General features: G+C 44.0%; 3 protein-coding genes across 3 annotated transcripts; all 3 read left to right on the forward strand.

The window, feature by feature from the left end:
- Nucleotides 1-6598: 6598 nt before the first annotated feature.
- On the forward strand, nt 6599-7655 carry LOC137361674 (histone H1-like). The gene is made up of 2 exons (XM_068026378.1): nt 6599-7283; nt 7579-7655. Exons 1-2 carry the CDS (start codon nt 6599-6601, stop codon nt 7653-7655), a joined length of 762 nt encoding a protein of 253 aa, XP_067882479.1.
- A 425-nt stretch (nt 7656-8080) lies between these two features.
- Nucleotides 8081-8394, forward strand: LOC137361675 (histone H4 type VIII-like). Its single transcript, XM_068026380.1, is given in 2 exon segments — nt 8081-8131; nt 8134-8394. Coding segments are annotated over 2 exon segments (312 nt in total).
- Nucleotides 8395-9267: 873 nt separating this feature from the next.
- LOC137361664 (histone H3) lies at nt 9268-9678 on the forward strand. The gene has a single exon (XM_068026372.1). The coding sequence runs from the start codon at nt 9268-9270 to the stop codon at nt 9676-9678; it is 411 nt and encodes a 136-aa protein (XP_067882473.1).
- Nucleotides 9679-21834: the final 12156 nt, after the last annotated feature.

A 21834-nucleotide genomic window follows, 5' to 3' on the forward strand; every position in this document is an offset into this window, starting at 1 on the left:
TTTGTAACTCTGCCTGTTGAGTGAGTAGGCGACAGAAACGATACCAGTTCCCATCCCTGTGTGACTGTCACTCCTTCTGTTGTGTGTGTGCAAGATTAAACCCTGAGTCCCTCTATCCAGCTCTGGCTGCTATATCTGGAAAGATGCTGAATCTTTCAGTAGTTGATCTGCTCAAACCGAGTTCAAGGCCTGAGTGGTGAACAGAATTTCACATTAATTGTGTGAATAATACGATGATTGAACAGCAGGTTATGATCGACTGGACCAAAGGCTGGAAAAATTCCTGTCCATAAATCTTTCAACAGGGAGTTCGATGATCTGCTGGTTCCGAGTGTTTCAGGGAAACAGGAGTAGAAATCGGCAGCTGAGCCCTGAAAATTCACAGCAAAGACTGTGTACATGAGGACATTTAACAACCGGGAGCTGAAACTCTGGGACGGGCTCTATAGCCACTGTGTTTGTGTGTCCGGTATAATCGCGGCAGCTCCATGTCTCTCTTGTTTAGAATGAAACAATGAAGATCGCCATTCGGTATTACTCACATTGACCGCGGGTTTCACTCCGGTTAGACAAACCTTTGCTGGCTGAAATGAATTCTACAAGGTCCCAGCAAACACACCGACTTCCTCCTTCCTCCCATGTTTCTGTCGGATTGTTTTGAGAGGAGGGTCTCAATAATAACAAACACCCTGCAGGGAGAGACGGCAATTTGAACATCTAAATAGGATCAACTCCAGGCTTTCTAGGTTATAGATTCCCTCCACCCCACCCCACTCTCCCTCCACCAATCCCCACCCTTCCTCCACCCTAACCCCATGTTCAGTTTCATTGTTCACACATTGATGAGGGTGAAATGGGGAAAGTTCCCATTTATTTTCGTTGCAGAGAGCTGCGCACGCGCGGTATAGCCCCGCCCACTGGAGACGTCATTATGAGGAGAAGAGCGCATGCTCCCCCAACACTGGTTCTGAGTGTTCAGTGAGTGAGCGGAAGATTGTTTAAATCAGCTGCGAATGGAGACATCCGGGTCCCGGGTTAAGTGAACAAACAACATCTGCTTCCAGCAGCAACACCAGGTTTGGGAGCGAGTCTGCAGATGTGTTCAGAGATTAACATTGAATAGCGGGGAAGTTCAGCAGGAGTCGGGGACTGTGTGGAATGTACACTCGAGCCCTGGATCCCCGAGTCCAACCCGAGCGGAACCCGAGCACATGTGTCCGCCTCGGCTCGGGCCCAGCTTGCGGCTCCGGCCTTCGGGCTCGGGTCCAGTTCGGGTCGGGTCGGACACACTCGGTCAGTCTCTGCTGGTCAGTATTGAAATTTTAAAAAATCTGACCGGAGCTGGGAGTCCGGGTCGGAATTGAGTCTGCGCAGTGAGCCGGTGCCGGCACTGTCATCACGCATGCGCTGCACCTTTTTTTGGTTGGGTGTCAGGAAGGGTTGAGTCGGGTCCGCTGTTGTTCGGTCGGGTTCTTGCTGTATGTGTAGACAGGAGTCCTGACAGTGAACAGTTTAATTTTTTTTATATAAATACTGTATATTTTATAATCATTTTACGATAATTATTCATTCAGGACCTTCCTGCTCTCTGCATTTCAGCTGCTCACTCGATAAACTTGCCGCAAGTATTTCAACCTGTAAAGCAGTAGTTTACATAATGTATAATGATATTTACTGAGCCTTCTGGCAATCGCTGTGTTTATATTAAGCAATACAGATACTGGTAAAGTGTGGAAACAACTCCATGGGTTTCTATTTAACTCATGACCAAACAATCACTGACATTGTGCTCCAATCATCATCTTTTAAACAATCTTTCAACCAGCTGAAACAGATTTAGTTTAGATTTTTAGTTTAGAGATACAGCACTGAAACAGGCCCTTCGGCCCACCGAGTCTGTGCCGACCATCAACCACCCATTTATAATAATCCTACACAAATCCCACATTCCTACCACATCCCCACCTGTCCCTATATTCCCCGACCACCTACCTATACTAGGGGCAATTTATAATGGCCAATTAACCTATCAACCTGCAAGTCTTTGGCATGTGGGAGGAAACCGGAGCACCCGGAGGAAACCCACGCAGACACAGGGAGAACTTGCAAACTCCACACAGGCAGTACCCAGAATTGAACCCGGGTCGCTGGAGCTGTGAGGCTGCGGTGCTAACCACTGCGCCACTGTGCCACCCCATTGTTTATCTGACAGTGCCACAAAAACTTACAAAGATGTCAAAAGATAGATGGACACTCTGAAAGCTTTGGAGGTTTGAGATTCATCCATGACATCAAATAATCTAGGCTAAGAATATTTTTCTTTAAAAAAAGTGATAGGTAACTTCATGCAAAATTGTATTAAATGTCAATGCTGGAAATTGTTCAACATGCTTTGTCAATGTTAACATATATGTTTTGTTTTGAGTTGTCGGCTATTCGAGGTGCTGGCTATTATGTGTATACTGATCAACCAGAAGTCTTCAATCAAACAGTAATGTAGATCTGCAGTACTGTAGACTAATGATCAGACAGCACCTGGAATCTGCAGTACTGTAGACTAATGATCAGACAGCACTGGGAATCTGCAGTACTGTAGACTAATGATCAGACAGCACTGGGAATCTGCAGTACTGTAGACTAATGATCAGACAGCACCGGGAATCTGCAGTACTGTAGACTAATGATCAGACAGCACCGGGAATCTGCAGTACTGTGGACTAATGATCAGACAGCACTGGGAATCTGCAGCACTGTAAACTAATGATCAGGCAGCACCGGGAATCTGCAGTACTGTAGACTAATGATCAGACAGCACCGGGAATCTGCAGTACTGTAGACTAATGATCAGACAGCACCTCTTTACCCTCTCTCGTGCAGTTATATCATTTCTGTAATGAGGTGACCAGAACTGCACACAGTTTCAGGTATGTGAGGGTACGGTTCAATCTCTATCTTTCTGTATCCAGGATGTGTCCCTCTTGTGAGATTGATATAGTGTCTTTCAATCTGATCGTGGATGTGCTTTTGAATTGAGATTGATGTACCTAACTTGCAGCAGTACAGAATTGGAATGCATTGGACACAATGTCTGTCTCTTCTGCTTTGTTTGATTGCTGGATTGAAAATGTGTCTCTGAACTTGGGATCAGTGAGAGTTTGACTACCTCTGCTCCATGTGACTCTGGAATTAACTGATGGCCTCTGGGAGTGATAGCATACCAACTCTGTGTTGCAAGGAGCTGACTGCACATTTCCTTGTACCTGGGAATCATCACATTCATTCTGTTCCCTTGAAGTATTTGCCTACAGAAAGGAAGAACAACATATCTTGGAACTGAAGATCAGTTGAGGTGGAAGCGTGAAAAGAGATTAATGTAATATTTCAATCCATAATCATTATTACTAACCACAAATACTCACCAGAAATACAAAGAATGTCAGTGTCTGATTTCACTGCAGATCTTAGCATCTGCTGACCAGGTGTTTTGGCCGATTTACAACAATTTAGTGACATCCAGAAACAAGGCAACATCTGCACTGCTCCAAGATTGGGATAACCTGAGGGATGTTTGTACAGATCAGGTTTCTATTTCCATCTGACATTATAACATAAGAACCTAAGAAGTAGGAGCAGGAGTAGGCCATTCAGCCTCTCGAGTCTGATCCGCCATTCAATGAGATCATGGCTGATCTGATCATGGATTCAGCTCCATTATCCTACCTGCTCCCCGAACAAATTACTCCCATACAGATCAAAAGTTTAACTCATCCTTGAATATATTTAACAACCCAGCCTCCAGTGCTCTCTGAGGTAGAGAATTCCAAAGATGACTGACGCTTTGAGAGAAGGAATTCCTCCTTACCACCGTCTAAAATGGGAGACTCCTTATTCTGAAACTGTGCAGCCTGGATCTTGATTCAACTATTCACTGTACACTCACAGTAAACATCGTGAAACAGGATTTAAACCACGAACATGCATCACAGAACTGAGGCGAGAAACAGCAAAGATTTTCAACAGCAGCTTATTCACGTTCTGTCTCACTTACCCAGTGCACAAACACAGGCCGAGAAAGGCCTCTCCATTCCGCCGCTCACTCCATGTTGCGGGATCAGTTCATCCTCCACATTGCCTCTCACAAACAGCCCGCGACTCCCCCTGAACTTGCTCCGGAGACAATGGCGATCTTTGATCCAGACTGCAGACAGGGTCCTAAAGCAATGTGTTGCTGGAAGCAGATTGCAGTTTGCTGCCTTACCCCGAGGCCGTAATATCTCCATTCCCTCTGTTAAAAACTAACTCTTTCCGCTCACTGAGTAAATGGCGTTCAACGGATTTGCTGGTGGAGGGGAGCGCGCATTGCGCTCGTTCGCTCATTCACAATCACTGGTGGGGGCGGTGCTGTACCGCGCATGCGCCTCATTCGGCAATGGTTGGAAAAACAAAAAACAATCGGAACTTTCTCCAGTTCAGTTTTATCTGATTTTGAGCAATGGAACCGGGACTGTGGGCAAGATTAGAGGAGGTTTCCAGCTGGGAGATTACCCTTTTACCAAGCTCAACTTGAGATCATTCTCTGCAATATGTTTGCTGTTCATTCGCTCGAATTCTCAAAGTGATCCTCCGAGGGAGTCGATGTGTTTGCAGGAATGGCGCAGGAGTCAATTTCTGACAGTTACAGTCACAGATCAATTTAATCAGATTGAAACTGTCTGTCGCTGAGAGTCATAGCGAAGGGTTTGAGCTGAAAGATTACAGAGAGTTCAACAGGGCATAGAAAGTTACACTTGGGACATTGTATGGCTCACTCTCTGACACTTTCCCGGACTGTTAGATTAATAATGTGTCCTCCTCTGGCACCATATCAGTGAGAGATGAGGTTGTAACGTCTGTTTCCCCAGGCGGATCTTTCGAGATAAAAACGAATCTTACATTTCATTCGACAGCTCAATAATTACAGGCGACTCAGTCTCACCTCAGTAGTGGGAAAATTATTGAAATCTATTCTGAGATACAAGATAAACTGTCACTTAGAAAGGCACATACAAACTGAATTGAATTTTTAAAAAGGATTATAGATGAGGGTAGTGCAGTTGATGGATTCTGCATGAATTTTAGCTTTTGACAAGGTCCCAAAATACAGAATCTTTAAAAAATAAAATCTCATGGGATCCAGGGAAATGCAGCAAGGTGGATGCAAAATTGGCTCAGTGGCAGGAATTGTTGAAGGCTGCTTTTGAGACTTGGAGGGCTGCTTCCAGTGGTTTTCCCCAGGGCTCAGTAATGGGTCCCCTGTTTTGTTGATGATCTATACAAACAATTTGGACATAAATGTTGAGGGACACGATCAAGACGTTTGCAGACGACACCAATATTGGCCGTGTGGTTGATAGCGAGGAGGATTGCTGTGGACCGGAGGAAGATGTTTGTGGTCAGGTCTGAAGGGCAGAAAAGTGGCAAATAGAATTCAATCCAGAGAAGTGTGACGTGATGCCCTTGGGGAGGTCAAACAATGCAAAGGAATACACGATTAATGGGAAAATACTGAGAGGAGCAGAGGAGGTGAGGGACCTTCCAGTAAATGTCCACAGATCCCTGAAGGTAACAGAGTGGGGCGGTAATATGGTTAAGATGACATATGGAATCCTTTCCTTTATTGGCCGAGTTATAGAATATAAGAGGAGGAAGGGTATGCTGGAACTTTATCATCATTGGTTAGGCCAGAACTTGAGTTCTGTGTGCAGTTCTGGTCACGTCATTACAGAAAGGATGTAACTGCACTCGAGAGAGTACAGAGGAGATTTATGAGCATGTTGCCAGGACTGAAAAATGCAGCTCTGAGGAAAGATTGAATAGACTGTGGTTGTTCTCCTTGGAACAGAGAAGGCTGACGGGAGATCTGATTGAAATGTATAAAATGCTGAAGGGGCTGGATAGAGTGGAGCTGAAGGGTCTATTTACCTCAGCATTGAGATCAAAACCTGTCCTGGGAACTCTGCATTTTTCGAACAGTTCGGCATGGGAATGTGTAGATGTGAATATTGTGTAAGAGAGAGTGTATTAAAGGGGCAGGCGGGTTAGTCTAATGTCACTGTGTTTGTGGGTTAGGACTCATCGCCGGATTTCCGAGTCCCCTTTGTGTCAAGTAACAAGATGTTCCAGTCAAAGAAGCACATTGCTCCCCTTCTCATTCCCAAAGTGGGAATTCAGTGTAGTTTCTTTGTTCATTTCAAGATTTCCGTCAAAATGTAGAGAACACGTCAGCTATCGGGGGAGAGAGCGCCATCAGTGCAGCAATAAAACGGGTTTCAGTCAAAAATGGAGTCTTTACTTCAAGTGCAAACCTTTCGACAGCAAGCATTCTGATGTCAGAGACAGGAAGGATCAAGTCTGGGACTCTGCAGTACCCGAATTTCAGTGGAATTGGAGAGTTTAGGGCCAGAGAGAATCACAGAGAGGCAGCAGGAGCCGGGAGCTGACAGAAGGTTGTCTCCGCCTCCGTCCGCTCACTGCCTTTAAGTTGCTCAGTGCCGCCACCACCGGCTTCATTTCTGACCCAGTTCCTACTGACAGAGAGAATTTGTGCAGAGTCCTGGACATGACCGATACAGCAGCCGGCGAAACGGCTCCTCCAGCCGCCGCCGCTCAAGTCAAGACACCCAAGAAGAAGAAAGCGGCTCCCCGGAACAATTCAGCCGGTCCCACGTTGAGCGAGAAGATCCTCAAGATTGTGGCGTATTGCTCCGATCGCAGGGGGACCTCACTGCCCTCCATAAAGAAGGCTCTGGGTAGGAGCGGTGTGGATGTGGGGAAGTTCAGGACCCAAATCAAGCAAAGTATCAGGAGGAATGTGAACAAAGGCTCCCTGGTGCAGAACAGCGGTACGGGCGTCTCCGGCTCCTTGAGAATCCCCAAGCAGGGAACCAAGGGAAATGTGGGAAAGAAAGTGAAGTCAGCAGCAGCCAAAAAACCTTCAGTGAAGAAAACAGCTGGCAAGAAAGTGACAGCAAAGAAATCAGCAGCCAAGAAATTACCAGTCAAGAAACTAGCAGCCAAGAAATCGGCATCGAAGAAAGCAGCAGGCAAGAAAGTGGCCAGCAAGAAGGCGGCAACGCCAAAGAAATCCCCAGCGAAGAAAGCAGCGCTTCCGAAAAAGTCTCCTGTGAAGAAGGCCAAAAAACCAAGAGTGCCACGGGCGGAAAGGCACTCAAGAAAGTTCAATCATCAAGGGGCAAGACCAAACAGAAAGCAGCAAAGGCTCAGAAAGCAGCCCCTGGAAAGAAGTGAAACTGCACGGGAAACTTGTAGACATCTGAACCCAAGGGCTCTTTTCAGAGCCACCCACATCTCTCAGGAAAGAGCTGATGCCCCGATCAAATGATCCCTGTCCCCCCGCCGTGTGCACATTTCACATCGAAATTATGGGAAGTAAATGCAGGATCCCTGGTGACTCACTGACATACACTACACTCAGCCCTTCCCCTACTCTCTGTAACAAAACAGAGGGATGTCCCGGCCTCACTGTAACTGGGGATATGTTCGGTACAGTCTCAGTTCATGCTCGTTTCACTAATTCAGAGTGTGAGGGTCTAAAACAGGAAACTGGCGTGAAATCCCGCGTCACAACTCAAACCCTAATACATGAGTTTCTCTAATTCAGCTGGGGTAAGGTGTTAGTAAACTGATCAATCCGTCTGGGAGGGGAGGTGTGTGGAAACGGGTTGACTTGTGATCGGAAGCACTGTACTTAGGCGGATATATGATCAACTTTTAATTGTTATCGATCCTTATCTAAAAGCTCCGGGTTTCTGTTATCTTTGACTAGAAAGGGCGTGTCTGGAAGTTTTGTGCTGAGCTCTGTTGTTGAGCAATGTTTTTTTTTTGAATTGGCGGTTCGAGCAAGTGGGAGGCGGAGCTGGAGGATGAAAGACATTTCTCTGCTCTGTCTGTCACTCAGTTTCCTCTCCGCCCCGCCTCTCACTCTCTGTCCCTTTTTCAGTCAGGTCCGGGCGGGCTGTGTAAAAAAGGCAGCAGAAACAGCTCGTTTCTCATTCAGCAGTGATTTGACTGAAGAAGCGTCATGTCTGGAAGAGGTAAAGGAGGCAAAGGACTGGGCAAAGGCGGAGCAAAGCCCGGCACCGCAAAGTGCTTCGTGAAAACATCCAGGGCATCACCAAGCCAGCAATCCGCCGCCTGGCTCGCCGTGGTGGAGTGAAGCGCATCTCGGGTTTGATCTATGAGGAGACCCGTGGGGTGCTGAAGGTTTTCCTTGAGAATGTGATCAGAGATGCGGTCACGAACACTGAGCACGCCAAGCGCAAGACGGTCACCGCCATGGATGTGGTGTACGCTCTGAAACGCCAGGTCCGCACTCTCTTTGGATTCGGCGGCTAAACAAATCCACCCTTTCTACCAAACACAAAGGCTCTTCTAAGAGCCACGCAAAGATCACAGAGAGTGCAGTGACATTGGAATTGGAATTAATAAGATCAAGTTATCTGCATATTGTTTATCTTTATCAACAACGGCTTTGATACATCATTACAGTCTCTCATTAAATTTACATATCGCAGAAATTTCACTGTCTTTTTTTGTTCGTTGTTTATCAAACGCATCATGAATTAAACGGTTGCATTTGATAATTTATACGTGAGGGTCTGAACTGCCGGCACGAAGCGGGATTTACTGCCGTTATAGTTAGTAATGACTGGCGCTTTATTCCCGCCAGAGACCACTATACAAACTGTGTTGTAAGACACAGAGGGGGATCTAGGACTTTAGAATTAGAATTAGAACATTACAGCGCAGTACAGGCACTTCGGCCCTCGATGTTGCGCCAACCTGTGAAACCTAATTCTAATTCTAATCTAATCTACACCATCTGACCTGCAATATTCCATTTTCATCCACATGTCTATCCAATGACCACTTGACCAATGACTAATAAATAAAGCTACAGGGAGTGATATTTTATAATTGTTCCCGTTATATTAGGTGTCGTTTCAAAAAAAATCGTTGCCTTGTTTGCTAATCTGAGATTGGCGGGCTTTTTGAAATTGATTAAATTTCAGTTTCAGTTGCAGTTCAACCAATCAGGGCCCAGCATTTCCCGCCGCCCTTTTCCTTCCCAGAGCTGGTTTCAAACTTGACTGATGGACGGGGCTGCATCCAATCACAACACTAGGGCGGTCCCTCTACTGTCTTAAATAGACAGTCCCTGAGCAGCCTCAACATTTACAGTGTCTTTGTTCCAGATCTTCTCCCATAATGGCCAGAACCAAGCAGACAGCGCGCAAATCGACCGGAGGGAAAGCTCCCCGCAAGCAGCTGGCTACCAAAGCGGCCCGCAAGAGCGCTCCAGCCACGGGCGGAGTGAAGAAGCCTCACCGTTACAGACCCGGCACTGTGGCTCTGCGGGAGATCCGCCGCTACCAGAAATCCACTGAGCTGCTCATCCGCAAACTGCCCTTCCAGCGCCTGGTGCGGGAGATCGCGCAGGACTTCAAGACAGACCTGCGCTTCCAGAGCTCGGCCGTCATGGCCCTGCAGGAGGCCAGCGAGGCTTACCTGGTGGGGCTCTTTGAGGACACCAACCTGTGCGCCATCCACGCCAAGCGAGTCACCATCATGCCCAAAGACATCCAGCTGGCCCGCCGTATCCGCGGGGAGCGCGCCTAAACTCACCCTGCCCCGAACTGAGTTTGGCATCAAATAACACAACGGCTCTTTTAAGAGCCACCAAATCGGCAAAACAAAGAGCTGCGATCACCTGTTATCAGAGAAATGTGGTCTAGAGCAGCGATACCAATGTGCACAGATCATTTTATTCGAGGGGCGATCATTTTAGGACTCAACAAAAGCTTTATTTGTGCAGAAACGCTGGAATTGTTAAAATGCCTGACAAATATCTCCAGTGGCAAGCGGCTAAATCCCGAATCATACCAACACAAAGCAGCGCTTGCATCATAAAATTGTCGTCTCTCAGACAGGTACCAGCCCTTTCACAGATAAAGTGGCTGTCTCTGAAAAGAGACTTTGGGCCAGCTGGAGTTGTCTGGGGATGATGCGGGACTTCTTGTTGTTGTCCCGGGCCGCGTCACCGGTCAGCTCGAGGATTTCAGCTGTCAGAGACTCTTGCAGAGCAGCCAGATAGACCGGGGTTCCGACACCCACACGCTCAGCAGAGTTCCCTATTTCTCAGAAGCCAGTGAACACGGCCCACCGCGAACTGCAATCCAACCCAGGAGGAATGAGACTTGGCCTTGCCCCGAGCTTTGCCACCGGTCTTCCCTCTTCCAGACACTATTTCCCCCCCCAAAAAATATACTTTATTCACAAAAATCTATAAAAACTACATTACAAAACAGTTGAGGAAGAATGATCAAATCCGCCCACTTATCCCTTCTGGATGAATGATAGTGAGGACACTGGTGATTGGTCACTCTGTGCAGCTTCTCATTGTGTTGTTCATGTTACCAATCAGATAGTTGCTTAGTTCACCAATCCAGAGACATCATGTTAATAAGGCGGAAAATAACCGCGCCGGATTGGCAGACTCCAAACCGTTTCTTTTTCAAATTTGAAAAGCCCGCCAACAGAATTCTAAAACAAGGAGCGGCTTCACTGCATATCAAGTTAATAGATCATATAGCCTTACGACAGGGATGTAAAAATATCCCCCATATTGTATTATTTCACATTTTCTCACAAGTTCCAGATTCGCTTTTCCAATCCGGCATCTATTCAGATTCATTTTCTGTCCTGTTTTGAAACAGTCTGTAACCGGCAGGCAAAAAGCCTCATTCACAGCATTCTGTAACCGGATACGTTTCAGATCAATGTTAAAAAAAACAAATCACACATTATAAATTGGTCCCGATTCGTGGGAGACAAAAGCGGAGTGTGGATTTTCAGTGTGAGGTGTTAAAGTTTGAGACTGAGGGTTCCTGCACCAACGGGGTTTCTGAATAATGTACTTATTAATTATTGAAGCTGTGCTGATGGGTGGTCTGGGCCTTTCTCTTTGTTAGTGTCCGATATGTGAATTTGGAGTTTAATCTGTGCCTGTCAGTTTCTGCTCTGGAAGGTGGTTTGATTTTCCCTCTGTACATGTTAGTCAGTAATATGTTTGTGTAGCTTTACACTGCACATGTTAATTGATGACAGGTGAGTCTGGTTTTCACTCGACATGTCAGTCTCTGGTTTGGAGGCCTCGACTATATTCTGTACCTATCAAACATCTATATATGAGGGTGGGTTTTAACCTGTTCCTGTCAATCTGTTTTATGTCAGTACTGTTTATTATCTGTATCTGTAAGTTTCTGATGAATAAATGTGGACGGAATCGCATCCGAGTCATTGATCATTAAGAGTTATTTTACACTGCAACTGCCAGTATCTGATATGTGAGTGTGGGTTGTGATCTGCATCTGCCCGTTTCTGGTATGTGACATGAGCATTGTTTTTACTCTGTGTGTGTTAGCCTCACGTGTCAGAAGCTGGGTTTAGTTGAACATCTCACTCTCTGCTGTATGATTCTGGATTTTCATCTGTAATGTTATTATCTGAGATGGGCATGTGAATTTTATTCTGTGTGCCAATTTCTGGGATGTGTGTGTGTGTTCTTTCTGTTCCTGTCAGTTTCTGACATGTGAATATGGATTTTCCTCTGTTCTGGTCAGTTACTGCAATGTAAGTCGCTCCTTTATTCTGTGCAGTCAGTTTCTGGTCTGGAAGAAAGATTTTTATTCTTTACCTTTTATATTCTGGCAAGTGAATGTGAGATCACCCTCTATCTGTCAGTTTGTGACATGTTACTGTGTCTTTTACTCTTCACCTGTCAGTTTCTGATATGTGAATGTGGATTTTATTCTGTATCTGTCAGTTACTACAAAGCAAGTATGTATTTTATTCTGTACCTGTTTGTGTCTTGGAATTGATCGGAGCTTTTACTCTATATCTGTCAGTCTCTGGAATGTGAATGTTGCTATTACTCTGTGTCTGTCTGTGTCAGATTTGTCAGCAAGTATTTAACTTTCCCTTTCTGTTCCTGACATATGAATGTGGATTTTACTATGTATCTCTCAGTTACTGGTATGTGATTGTGGGTTTTATTCTGTATCCACAAGCCTATGATCAGTGATTGTGACTTGTGTCCCAGGCCTGTCACTATCTTGTTTCATATGTCCATTATTCTGTGCATGTTACTTTACGGGAAATGACTGCAGGATTTATTCTTTTCCTGCCATATTACCACAATGGCTTCAAAAGCTGATCAGAAGCCGGATATTCTGTGGTTAGTAACTCATGTCCTAACTCCTTAAAGACTTTCCATCACCTACAAGCCACAAGCCAGAAGTCTGATGGATTACACCCCAGTTGCCTGGATGTGTGCACCCCAAACAACACTCAAGAAACTCTATACCATCCAGGACAAAGCAGCAGGCTTGATTGGTTTACCATTCACCAGATTAATCATTTACTCCCTCCACCACCAGTGCACAGTGTGTACCATCTACAAGATATACTGCATCAACCTGAGGAAGCACCATGAAACAGCACCTTCCAAACCCCCGACATCTGCTACCAAGTAGAACATGGGCAGCAAATGTATGAGAACATTACCATCTGCAAGTTCATCTCCAGTTCATATGTCATCCTGGCTTGAAAATATAACACCATTCCTGCATCATCATTCAGTCCAAATTCTGCAACTCCCTACCTAACACCACTTTGGGTGTACCTACACTACAAAGACTGGAGGGAGCAAGAAGGCCACTCGACACCATCTTCTAAAGGGCAATGAGAGATGGACAACAATTACTCTCCTTTCTACAGATGCTCATTATCCCATAAACATACACTTCAAATAATCATAAAGGTGTGTATATGAATAACATTTGTTCTGTATCTGTTCATCACTGGTACAGTATGAGTGTGGAAGTCATTCTCCATCTGTCAGTCTGAAAGACAGGATCCGTTTGTTTATATTTATGGAACAATGAAGGAACTCTTACACATCAGGATCTGTCCAACTATCTGTCCCTCTTTGTATGGTATGAGAGTGAAGGATTTATTCTTTATCTCAGAATGTGGAATGTGACTGTGGGTTTTTCTCTGTATCTGTCAATTACTGATAAACAGATGTGGGTTTTCCACTGTACCTGTCTACTTCTGATGTGAGTGTGATTTTAACTCTTTTCTGTCAGTATCCGATGTATGAGCACGTGCTTCAATCTACCTGCTAACTTCTGATGTGAGTGTGGGTTTTATTATGTATCTATCAGCTTCTGGTATGTATGTGTTGATTTTGTCATGTACCTGTCAGTTTCTGCTGAAGTGAACAGTCGTTTTGGTTTGAATCTCTCACGATCTGTTATATGAGAATGAGTATTGTTTTGTCCTTGTCAATTTCTGGAATAGCAGAGAAATGTGGTCTAGAGCAGCGGAACCAATGTGCACAGATCATTTTGTTGGAGGGGCGAGCAGTTTAGGACTAAACAAAAGCTTTATTTGCCGATCATTGTGTAAAAGCTTTCGTTTGTATATACGGTAGAATTGCTAAAATCCCTGACAAATATCACAAGAGGGGAGCCGCTAAATGCCCGAATCCAGTACGGAGAAGGCTGAGGGAAGATCTGATTGAAATGTATAACATTTTGGCGGGACTGGAGAGAGTGGAGGTGAAGAGTCTTAGCAGAGAGGTCAGTGACAATGGGGCATATGTTTAAAGTGATTGCTGGAAAAATTAGAGGGAAAACGAGGATTTTATTTTCACCCAGAGGGTGGTGGGGGTCTGCCACACACTGCCTGAAAGGGTAGTTGAGGCAGAGACCCCCAACTTATTGAAAAGGAATCTGGATATGCATCTCAAGTGCTGTAATCTGCAGGGCGATGGACTGAATGCTGGAAGGTGGGATTAGAATAGGTGGGTCGTTTTTCGGCCGGCACCGACACGATGGGCTTTACCACCGGTCTTCCCTCTTCCAGACATTTCCACAATCTGACAAACACTTTCAGGAAGACAGCTGAGAAAAGCCCACAATAGTCCCATTTATACCTTCGGGAGGAATGGTGTCGGGGGCACTGCTAATTGGTCACTCTGCACTGGGTGTCATTGCACTCTTCATTTGACCAATCAGAGAGCTGCCAATCCGGAGACGCCAAGGAGATGAGGGCGGAAAATAACGGCGCGAAATTGTCAGACTGCAAACGATTTCTCAAATTTGAAAAGCCCGCCAATATATTTGTAAAGTACAGAGCGGCTTCAATATAGATCATCACATTTATAGGTAACTTGGTTTGACAGCAAATATTTTAAAATCTTTTTCATATTGTATTATTCCACATGTGGTAACAATTTCCAGATTCACTTTCACATTCCGCCATCTATTCGGGTTTACACTCTATCCTTTTTGAAACATTCTATAACCAGCGGACAGAAAGCCTCTTTCACAACATTCTGTAAGCATTTCAGCTCAATGTTCCTAATGATACCGCATCACTGACTATAGATTGATCCCTATTGGTGAGAGATAACAGCGGAGTGTATAATCTTAGTGTCAGGTGTCAAAGAGTGAGACTGAGGGTTCCCACACCACCGGGGTTTCTAGACAATGTGCTGATTACTTATTGAGGACAAACTTTGATCTCGAGATATGAGTGACTGAGAAATGATGCCTGTGCGTTAAATCAGATTTTGTTATCGAAATACAGAAGAGGGGCCGAATATGAACGCGTCCGTGAACAAAGCTCACAAATGGTCAGTAATTAATGATCGGAACATTATTAAGTAGAGACAGGAAGATCGTACGGGCAGTGAAACTGTATTAACCAGAATCTGTGGGATTAAAACAGAGATCACAAAGGCAGTTAGAAAATAATCATTTTTAGCAAATAATATTTGCTAAAAATATCAAAACAAATTGATATTATAGAGATTAATGTTGTAGCTTTTTGAGAGACGTTGTGGGTGGCTCTTAAAGTTCGGAACTCACATTTTATACACATCCCCAGAGCTCCATGTTAATGAAGGATGGGTGAAAACCATGTTCGTAATTGGCTGGTTTACAGTGAAGTCAATTCTTGAGATTCTGTATTTACCTGATTGGATATCTAAAGTAACCAATCAAATTTAGTGCTCCGCGAAGCCACAATATTTCGCCGCAGTCAGCTCATCCATTGCTTTTGCCTGTCACCTATCCACCGATATCCCTGACTTTCGCACTCCCTCTGCTACTCTCTCTTCAACTGTTTCAGTTCTGTTGTCACCAGCCCGTCACCTTTTTCATTCTGCCCGGATCATTACTCCTCACTTCAGCTTACTCACAGAAGACAAGGTGGCCGATAGATGAAAACGATGAACAGCTAATCTGTTGTGATCTGCATGCGTGTGTTTGAATTCCATACTCCTTGTTTCTTAATGTTTAAAATAAGAGCACGGGCTTCGTGTTCCATTCGAGTGCACTGTTTCTTTCTAAACAAGACATACGGATGTGTAAAATAAACACAGTGACAGTGTTGTCGTGGAGTATTGCATCCAGGTCTGGTTATTTGAGGGTACAGAGGAGATTTATCAGAATGTGTGAAGTAGAGATGGGTTTGTTCTCCATTGGATCAACAACATTGAAACAGTTGAAGAGACAGTAGTAGAGGGAGTCAGACTGTCAGGGATATTAGTGGATCGGTGACAGGCAAGATCAGTGCACGAGCTGACTGAAAGGAGATTTACAACAAGTGTGAAACATCATGACAAGTGAGACCAGGATAAACAGTTCCCATTAGCTCATTCTACAAGGACACAGTGACAGAAATTGAGGATTTTGGGCAGGAGAATTGGGGCGAACACGGTGTGTGTGGTGATGATCTGGAACTCACTTCCCACAAGGGAGCTGGAAGTAGAGACAATCAATTATTCAAGAGATTATTGACACAGCATTTGAAGGAATTAAACTTGCAGAGCTACAGGGATCGAGCGGTGGAGTGAGTGTGACTGGATTGCACTGTGGGGAGCTGTCATGGACTCGATGGGCCAATAGCCTCCTTCGGTGCTGTAAATAACTCTATGTTTACTATTAGTTTCTGACTGAAAACTGATCAGTTTAAAGGCTATTTTAAATCTATAGTTATTCAAAAAATGATAAATTTATGGGAGGCGTACATGGATGATGAGTATCGTTTTATAAATTGCATTGACTTGTTCGGTTTTAAAACTGTTTTTTTAATATTTTGTCTGTGTGCAGCTTGTACTCTGTCCCCGTCAGTTCCTGGTCTGTGAGTGTGAGTTTACCTCTTTATCTTTCATTCTCTGTTTCTAAGTGTGGGTCCAATCTTTACCCAGAGCGCTGTTTGTGAACTGAACTTTACCTATCTCCCTTTTTATGATTGTTCAACAAAGATCTGCACTCTTTTTGCTGACTGAGAACTCATTTATTAGTTTAAAGGACATGTCTTGTTTAACATAGATTTCATTAAAAGAAAATCGAAGCTCAGCATTGTGGGAGATGCACATGAATGATGAGAGTCTATTTGTAAGTTTTAATTTGGAAATCACATTGATAATTTTTAAGTTATAAAATGAAGCTGCATGAAGCCAGAATTGAGGTCGACAGTTGAAGAGACAGGAGCAGAGGGAGTCAGAAAGTCAGGGATATTGGTGGATAGGTGACATCAAGATCAATGGACGAGCTGACTGAAGGGACATTTACAACAATTGTGAAACATCATGACAAGTGAGACAAGGAAAAACAGTTCCCATTAGCTCATTGTACAAGGACATAGTGACAGAAATTGAGGATTTGGGGCAGGATATGTCTGGCGAACACGGACTGAGTGGTGATGATCTGGAACTTACTTCCCATAAGGGAGCTGGAAGTAGAGACAATCAATTACTTCAAGAGATTATTGACACAGCGTTTGAAGGTATTAAACGTGCAGAGCTACAGGGATCGAGCGGTGGAGTGAGTGTGACTGGACTCACCGGACACACAAACACAGTGACAATAGAGCCCGTCCCAGAGTTCCAGCTCCCGGTTGTTAAATGTCCTCATGTACACAGTCTTTGCTGTGAATCTCTGGGGTTAGTTGCCGATTCCTTGCCCTGTATCCCTTAAACACTCGGAGCCAGGAAATCATCGCTGTCCCTTTTGAAAGATTTATTGACAGGAATTTTTCTAAACTTTGGCTGAGTCGATCATAACCTGCTGTTCAATCATAGTATTATTCAAAGAATTAATGAGACATTCTGTTCACTACTTGGGTCTTGAACTCGTTTTGAGCAGATCAACAAGTGAAAGGTTCAACATTTTTGCAGAGATAACAGACAGAGCTGGATAGAGGGACTCAGGGTTAATCCTGCACACACAGTAGGAGTGACAGTCACACAGGGACGGGAACTGATCTCGATTCCGTTGCCTACTCACCCAACAAGGACAGTTCGGGACTGACTGAACATCCAACTCACTATAATTCAGTGCCGGAGAAAGACAGAGGCTTGTCCACTCCATCTTTCCTTACTGTATCTGGGACATTATGTAAGGGAAAGTGTTCCAGTGCCTCTCACTCGCAGACAGCAACTGACATGTGTTGAGACAGTCAGTGTTAGTCTTTCACTTACCATGAATAGGCGCCTGTCCAAGAACCTGTAAATCCAATATCCCGAAGCAGCTGCTCTACTCAGAACTTGGTCAAGGTAGGAGAACCCCAGGAGGACAGTGGAAACACTTCAGAGATGTCCTCAAATCATCCCTCATTTGGGAAGACATTGTACACTTCAGGGATATTTGTCAGGAACATGCAAAGGTGAACTCGAGGCAGCGAAGGGAGCACCCAAACCTCCGATGCAGTCATTTACCTGATCCTTCCAGCACCACCTGTCCCTGATGTGACAGAGTCTGCATATCATGCATTGGACTTATCAGCCATTTCAGAACCCATAAAACAGGAGTGGAAAAAAGTCATCCCTGATCGCGAGGGACTGTCTGAGATGGCAGAGAATAAATAAGCCAATATAATGATCAGCAATAATAATGAACTGGACAGGGAGGAGATCGAGAGCAGGGCGATAGAATAGGGAGGGGAAGTGGCCTGTGACGTTTATATAATGTAACACATTGACAGAGATCCTGTTCTATTTGGGTAAATACTTATTCAAGATAGAAAAATGTGAACTAGTCTCTCGCTGACATATTGTACCAGAGCCAACCTCTATTATTTCCAAACTCAAAACAGGGCCAGATTATGAACAAATACTGTATTTCTCACTGAACAACTTTTACCTGTTGGACTCTCTGCAGATTCGCAGGACAAGGATGGTTGCATCTACACACATTACAGATGTTACCCGATTCTTTCTATTTTAGCAAGGATCCTAAAGGTTACATTCTTGCTGATGCCAGAACTTTTTTTTCTTTAATTCTGCCTTCATCTCATCTCTCTGCCTGCAAGGAGTGCTGGTGTCTCTCCCATTGTTCTCACACAAAGGTTTAAACAAAGTATAGACTTGAAAACACATTTCATAATAAAGCAAGCAACAGATCAAACAGACTTCAATATATTGATGTACAAAGCATATCATTCGTCCGATTACTTTCGCTGTCCTTATTTTTTACAAACGTAAAATATGTCACGGTCCATCTCCCCCACATTGTGGATTCTCCTCCAGCTACATGACTTGCCTTTTTTCCAATGGCTACGTGCATCTTCCACACTGACACATTTCTCAACATGACATTTTGACATAGTTCAGTGAAGATGAACGTCATGCTTTACAATCCAACCTTGACATTGCGGTTCTTGCATAAATGTAAGCTATGTAAATGCTCTAAACTTTACACAGCGGTGAGCAGTGTTCAGTGGTGCAGTGGTTAGCCTCACAGCTCCAGTGACCCGAGTTCAATTCTGGGCACTGCCTGTGTGTAGTTTGCAAGGTCTCCCTGTGTTTGCGTGGGTTCCCTCCGGATGCTCCAGTTTCCACCCACATGCCAAAGACTTGCAGGTAGATAGGTAAATTGGCCATTAGCCAATGTGTAGGTAGGGAAATATAGGACAGGTGGGGATGTGATAGGAATATGGGATTAGTGTAGCATTAGTATAAATGGGTGGTTGATGGTCGGCACAGTCTCGGTGGGCCGAAGAGCCTGTTTCAGTGGTGTTTCTCTAAACTAAACTAAAATCTGGTGTATTGGACAGAAACTATCAGTTGATCTATCAAAGTCTCTTGGTGTTATGCTCCTAGCCATGCTTACAACACAACTATTCTTTTCTTCTTGAAAAGCTTGGATAGATGGTTCTGGATTGTGTATCTCAGTAAGTGGTTGTTCTCCTGACAGCAATGTGGATTGAGGGGAAATTTGATACAGGTGTTCGTAATTTAGACAAGGAGAACCTGTTCCCATTAGTTGATGGTGCAAGAACTAGGAGAGAGAGAAAATTGGTTTTGGGGAAGAGATGCAGGGGAATGTTGTTTTACCTGCTGCAACTGTCTGTCCACAAGTGTGGTGGAAGCAGAGACAATCAATGATTTCAATAGGAAACTGGAGAAACACTTGAAGGAAACAAACTTGCTGCAGAGCGACGTCGAACAAGCAGGAGAATGAATCTGATTGGATGATGAGAATATTTTATCAACTTCAATTCTGTAATAGCTTTGACATTTTATTCCTTTGTAAAATACTGCAACATAAAGATGACCTGCGATTGGACATTGCGGTGACCAAGCACAACAGCTCCTTGCAGATCTCCACAATGTACAAAAATAAAGCACCATGCACACCGGCTCTTTTAAGATCCACTGACAGCCTCTCAGAAAGAATCGATTTACTGCAGTTATTTGAATACCAACTGCTCACATTTCAGCTGAAGGTAACTTAGAGATCTCCGACAAGACCGTTCATGGATCAGTTCGATCATTGCGTCACTTTTTAATTCCCTGCCTTCAAATAAATACCGGCCAACGATCTGTATTGTACCTGTCAGTTCCTGGTATGTGAATGTTGATTTTACTCTGCACCTGTCAGTTCCCGGTATGTCAATGTTGATTTTACTCAGTACCTTTCAGTTCCTGGTATGTGAATGTTGATTTTCTTCTGTACCTGTCAGCTTCTGGTATGTGAATGTTGATTTTACTCTGTACCTGTCAGTTCCTGGTTTGTGAATGTTTATTTTACCCTGTACCTGTTAGTTCCTGGTATGTGAATGTTGATTTGACTCTGTACCTGTCACTTCCTGGTATGTGAATGTAGATTTTACTCTGTATCTGTCAGTTCCTGGTATGTGAATGTTGATTTTACTCTGTATCTGTCAGTTCCTGGTATGTGAATGTAGATTTTACTCTGTATCTGTCAGTTCCTGGTATGTGGATGTTGATTTTACTCTGTACCTGTCAGTTCCTGGTATGTGAATGTTGATTTTACTCTGTACCTGTCAGTTTCTGGTATGTGAATGTTGATTTTACTCTGTATCTGTCAGTTCCTGGTATGTGAATGTTGATTTTACTCTGTACCTGTCAGTTCCTGGTATGTGAATGTTGATTTTACTCTGTACCTGTCAGTTTCTGGTATGTGAATGTTGATTTTACTCTGTATCTGTCAGTTCCTGGTATGTGAATGTTGATTTTACTCTGTACCTGTCAGTTCCTGGTATGTGAATGTTGATTTTACTCTGTACCTGTCAGTTTTTGGTATGTGAATGTTGATTTTACTCTGTACCTGTCAGTTCCGGGTATGTGAATGTTGATTTTACTCTGTACCTGTCATTTCCTGGTATGTGAATGCATATTTGACTCTGGACTTGTCAGTTTTTGGTATGTGAATGTTGATTTTACTCTGTATCTGTCAGTTCCTGGGATGTGAATGTTGATTTTACTCTGTAACTGTCAGTTCTTGGTATGTGAATGTTGATTTTATCCTGCATCTGTCAGCTTCAGCAATGAGAGGGGTCAACAGAAGATCGTTAGCTCTTGGAAGGAGAAGGTAGAACACAGTCAAGAAAACACAGCAAAGGAAGAAGATAGAGAGAAGTCCGTGCCGCAGCAAGCACAGAAACAAGAACGGATGTTGTGTGTTCCTGAATATCTATTACCATTGTTAAGTATTAACTTTGTGCATCTTAGTTAAGCCTAATAAACTCTCTGACTTGGTCACATAACTTGAGTTTGTACCTTGTAGGTCTATCTTGGTCAGGAATCTAAAGGTGAGATGTGTTGGGTATTCTCTGTCTCACCTCTGTTCAGGTAACAACTACCTGAAACTTCCAGCTCTTTACTATATGCATACATTGCTATGTATTTTGTCCTCCTCAAACTTCGAAAATGTGGGCCCGATAAAAACATTATTCTTTGTACAGTTTTCTGCGTCACCCCACTGCATAGTTCTGCCTAGTAAGCAAAAAGGATCAGTTCATGACGAAATTCTAAAATAAAAGCAAAATGCTGCGGATGCTGGAAATCTGAAATAAAAACAAGAAATGCTGGAAATATTCAGCAGTTCTGGCAGCATCTGTGGAGAGAGAAGCAGAGTTAACGTTTCAGGTGAGTGACCTTTGATCAGAATATTTGCAGCACTTTCTGTTTTTATTTCAGATTTCCAGCATTCACAGTATTGTCTTTTTATTAACGTAAACGTATTGCTCAGGTACAAGTTAAAATGATTGCAAAGCGTTATGTTTATCACACCGACGCCCGAAGCAGACAGTATCGTAAGCCATGGTGGTGCAGCGTTGAGCACAGCTGCCTTCCAAGCGTTTGACTTGTGTTCGATTCCCGGCCGTCGCACTCTTAAATTGCAGGTTTACTTCATGTTGCAGTATTTTACAAAGGAAAAAAAATGTCAAAGTCTT

This window comes from Heterodontus francisci, unplaced genomic scaffold, assembly GCF_036365525.1.
Source record: "Heterodontus francisci isolate sHetFra1 unplaced genomic scaffold, sHetFra1.hap1 HAP1_SCAFFOLD_91, whole genome shotgun sequence".
Lineage (NCBI taxonomy): Eukaryota > Metazoa > Chordata > Chondrichthyes > Heterodontiformes > Heterodontidae > Heterodontus > Heterodontus francisci.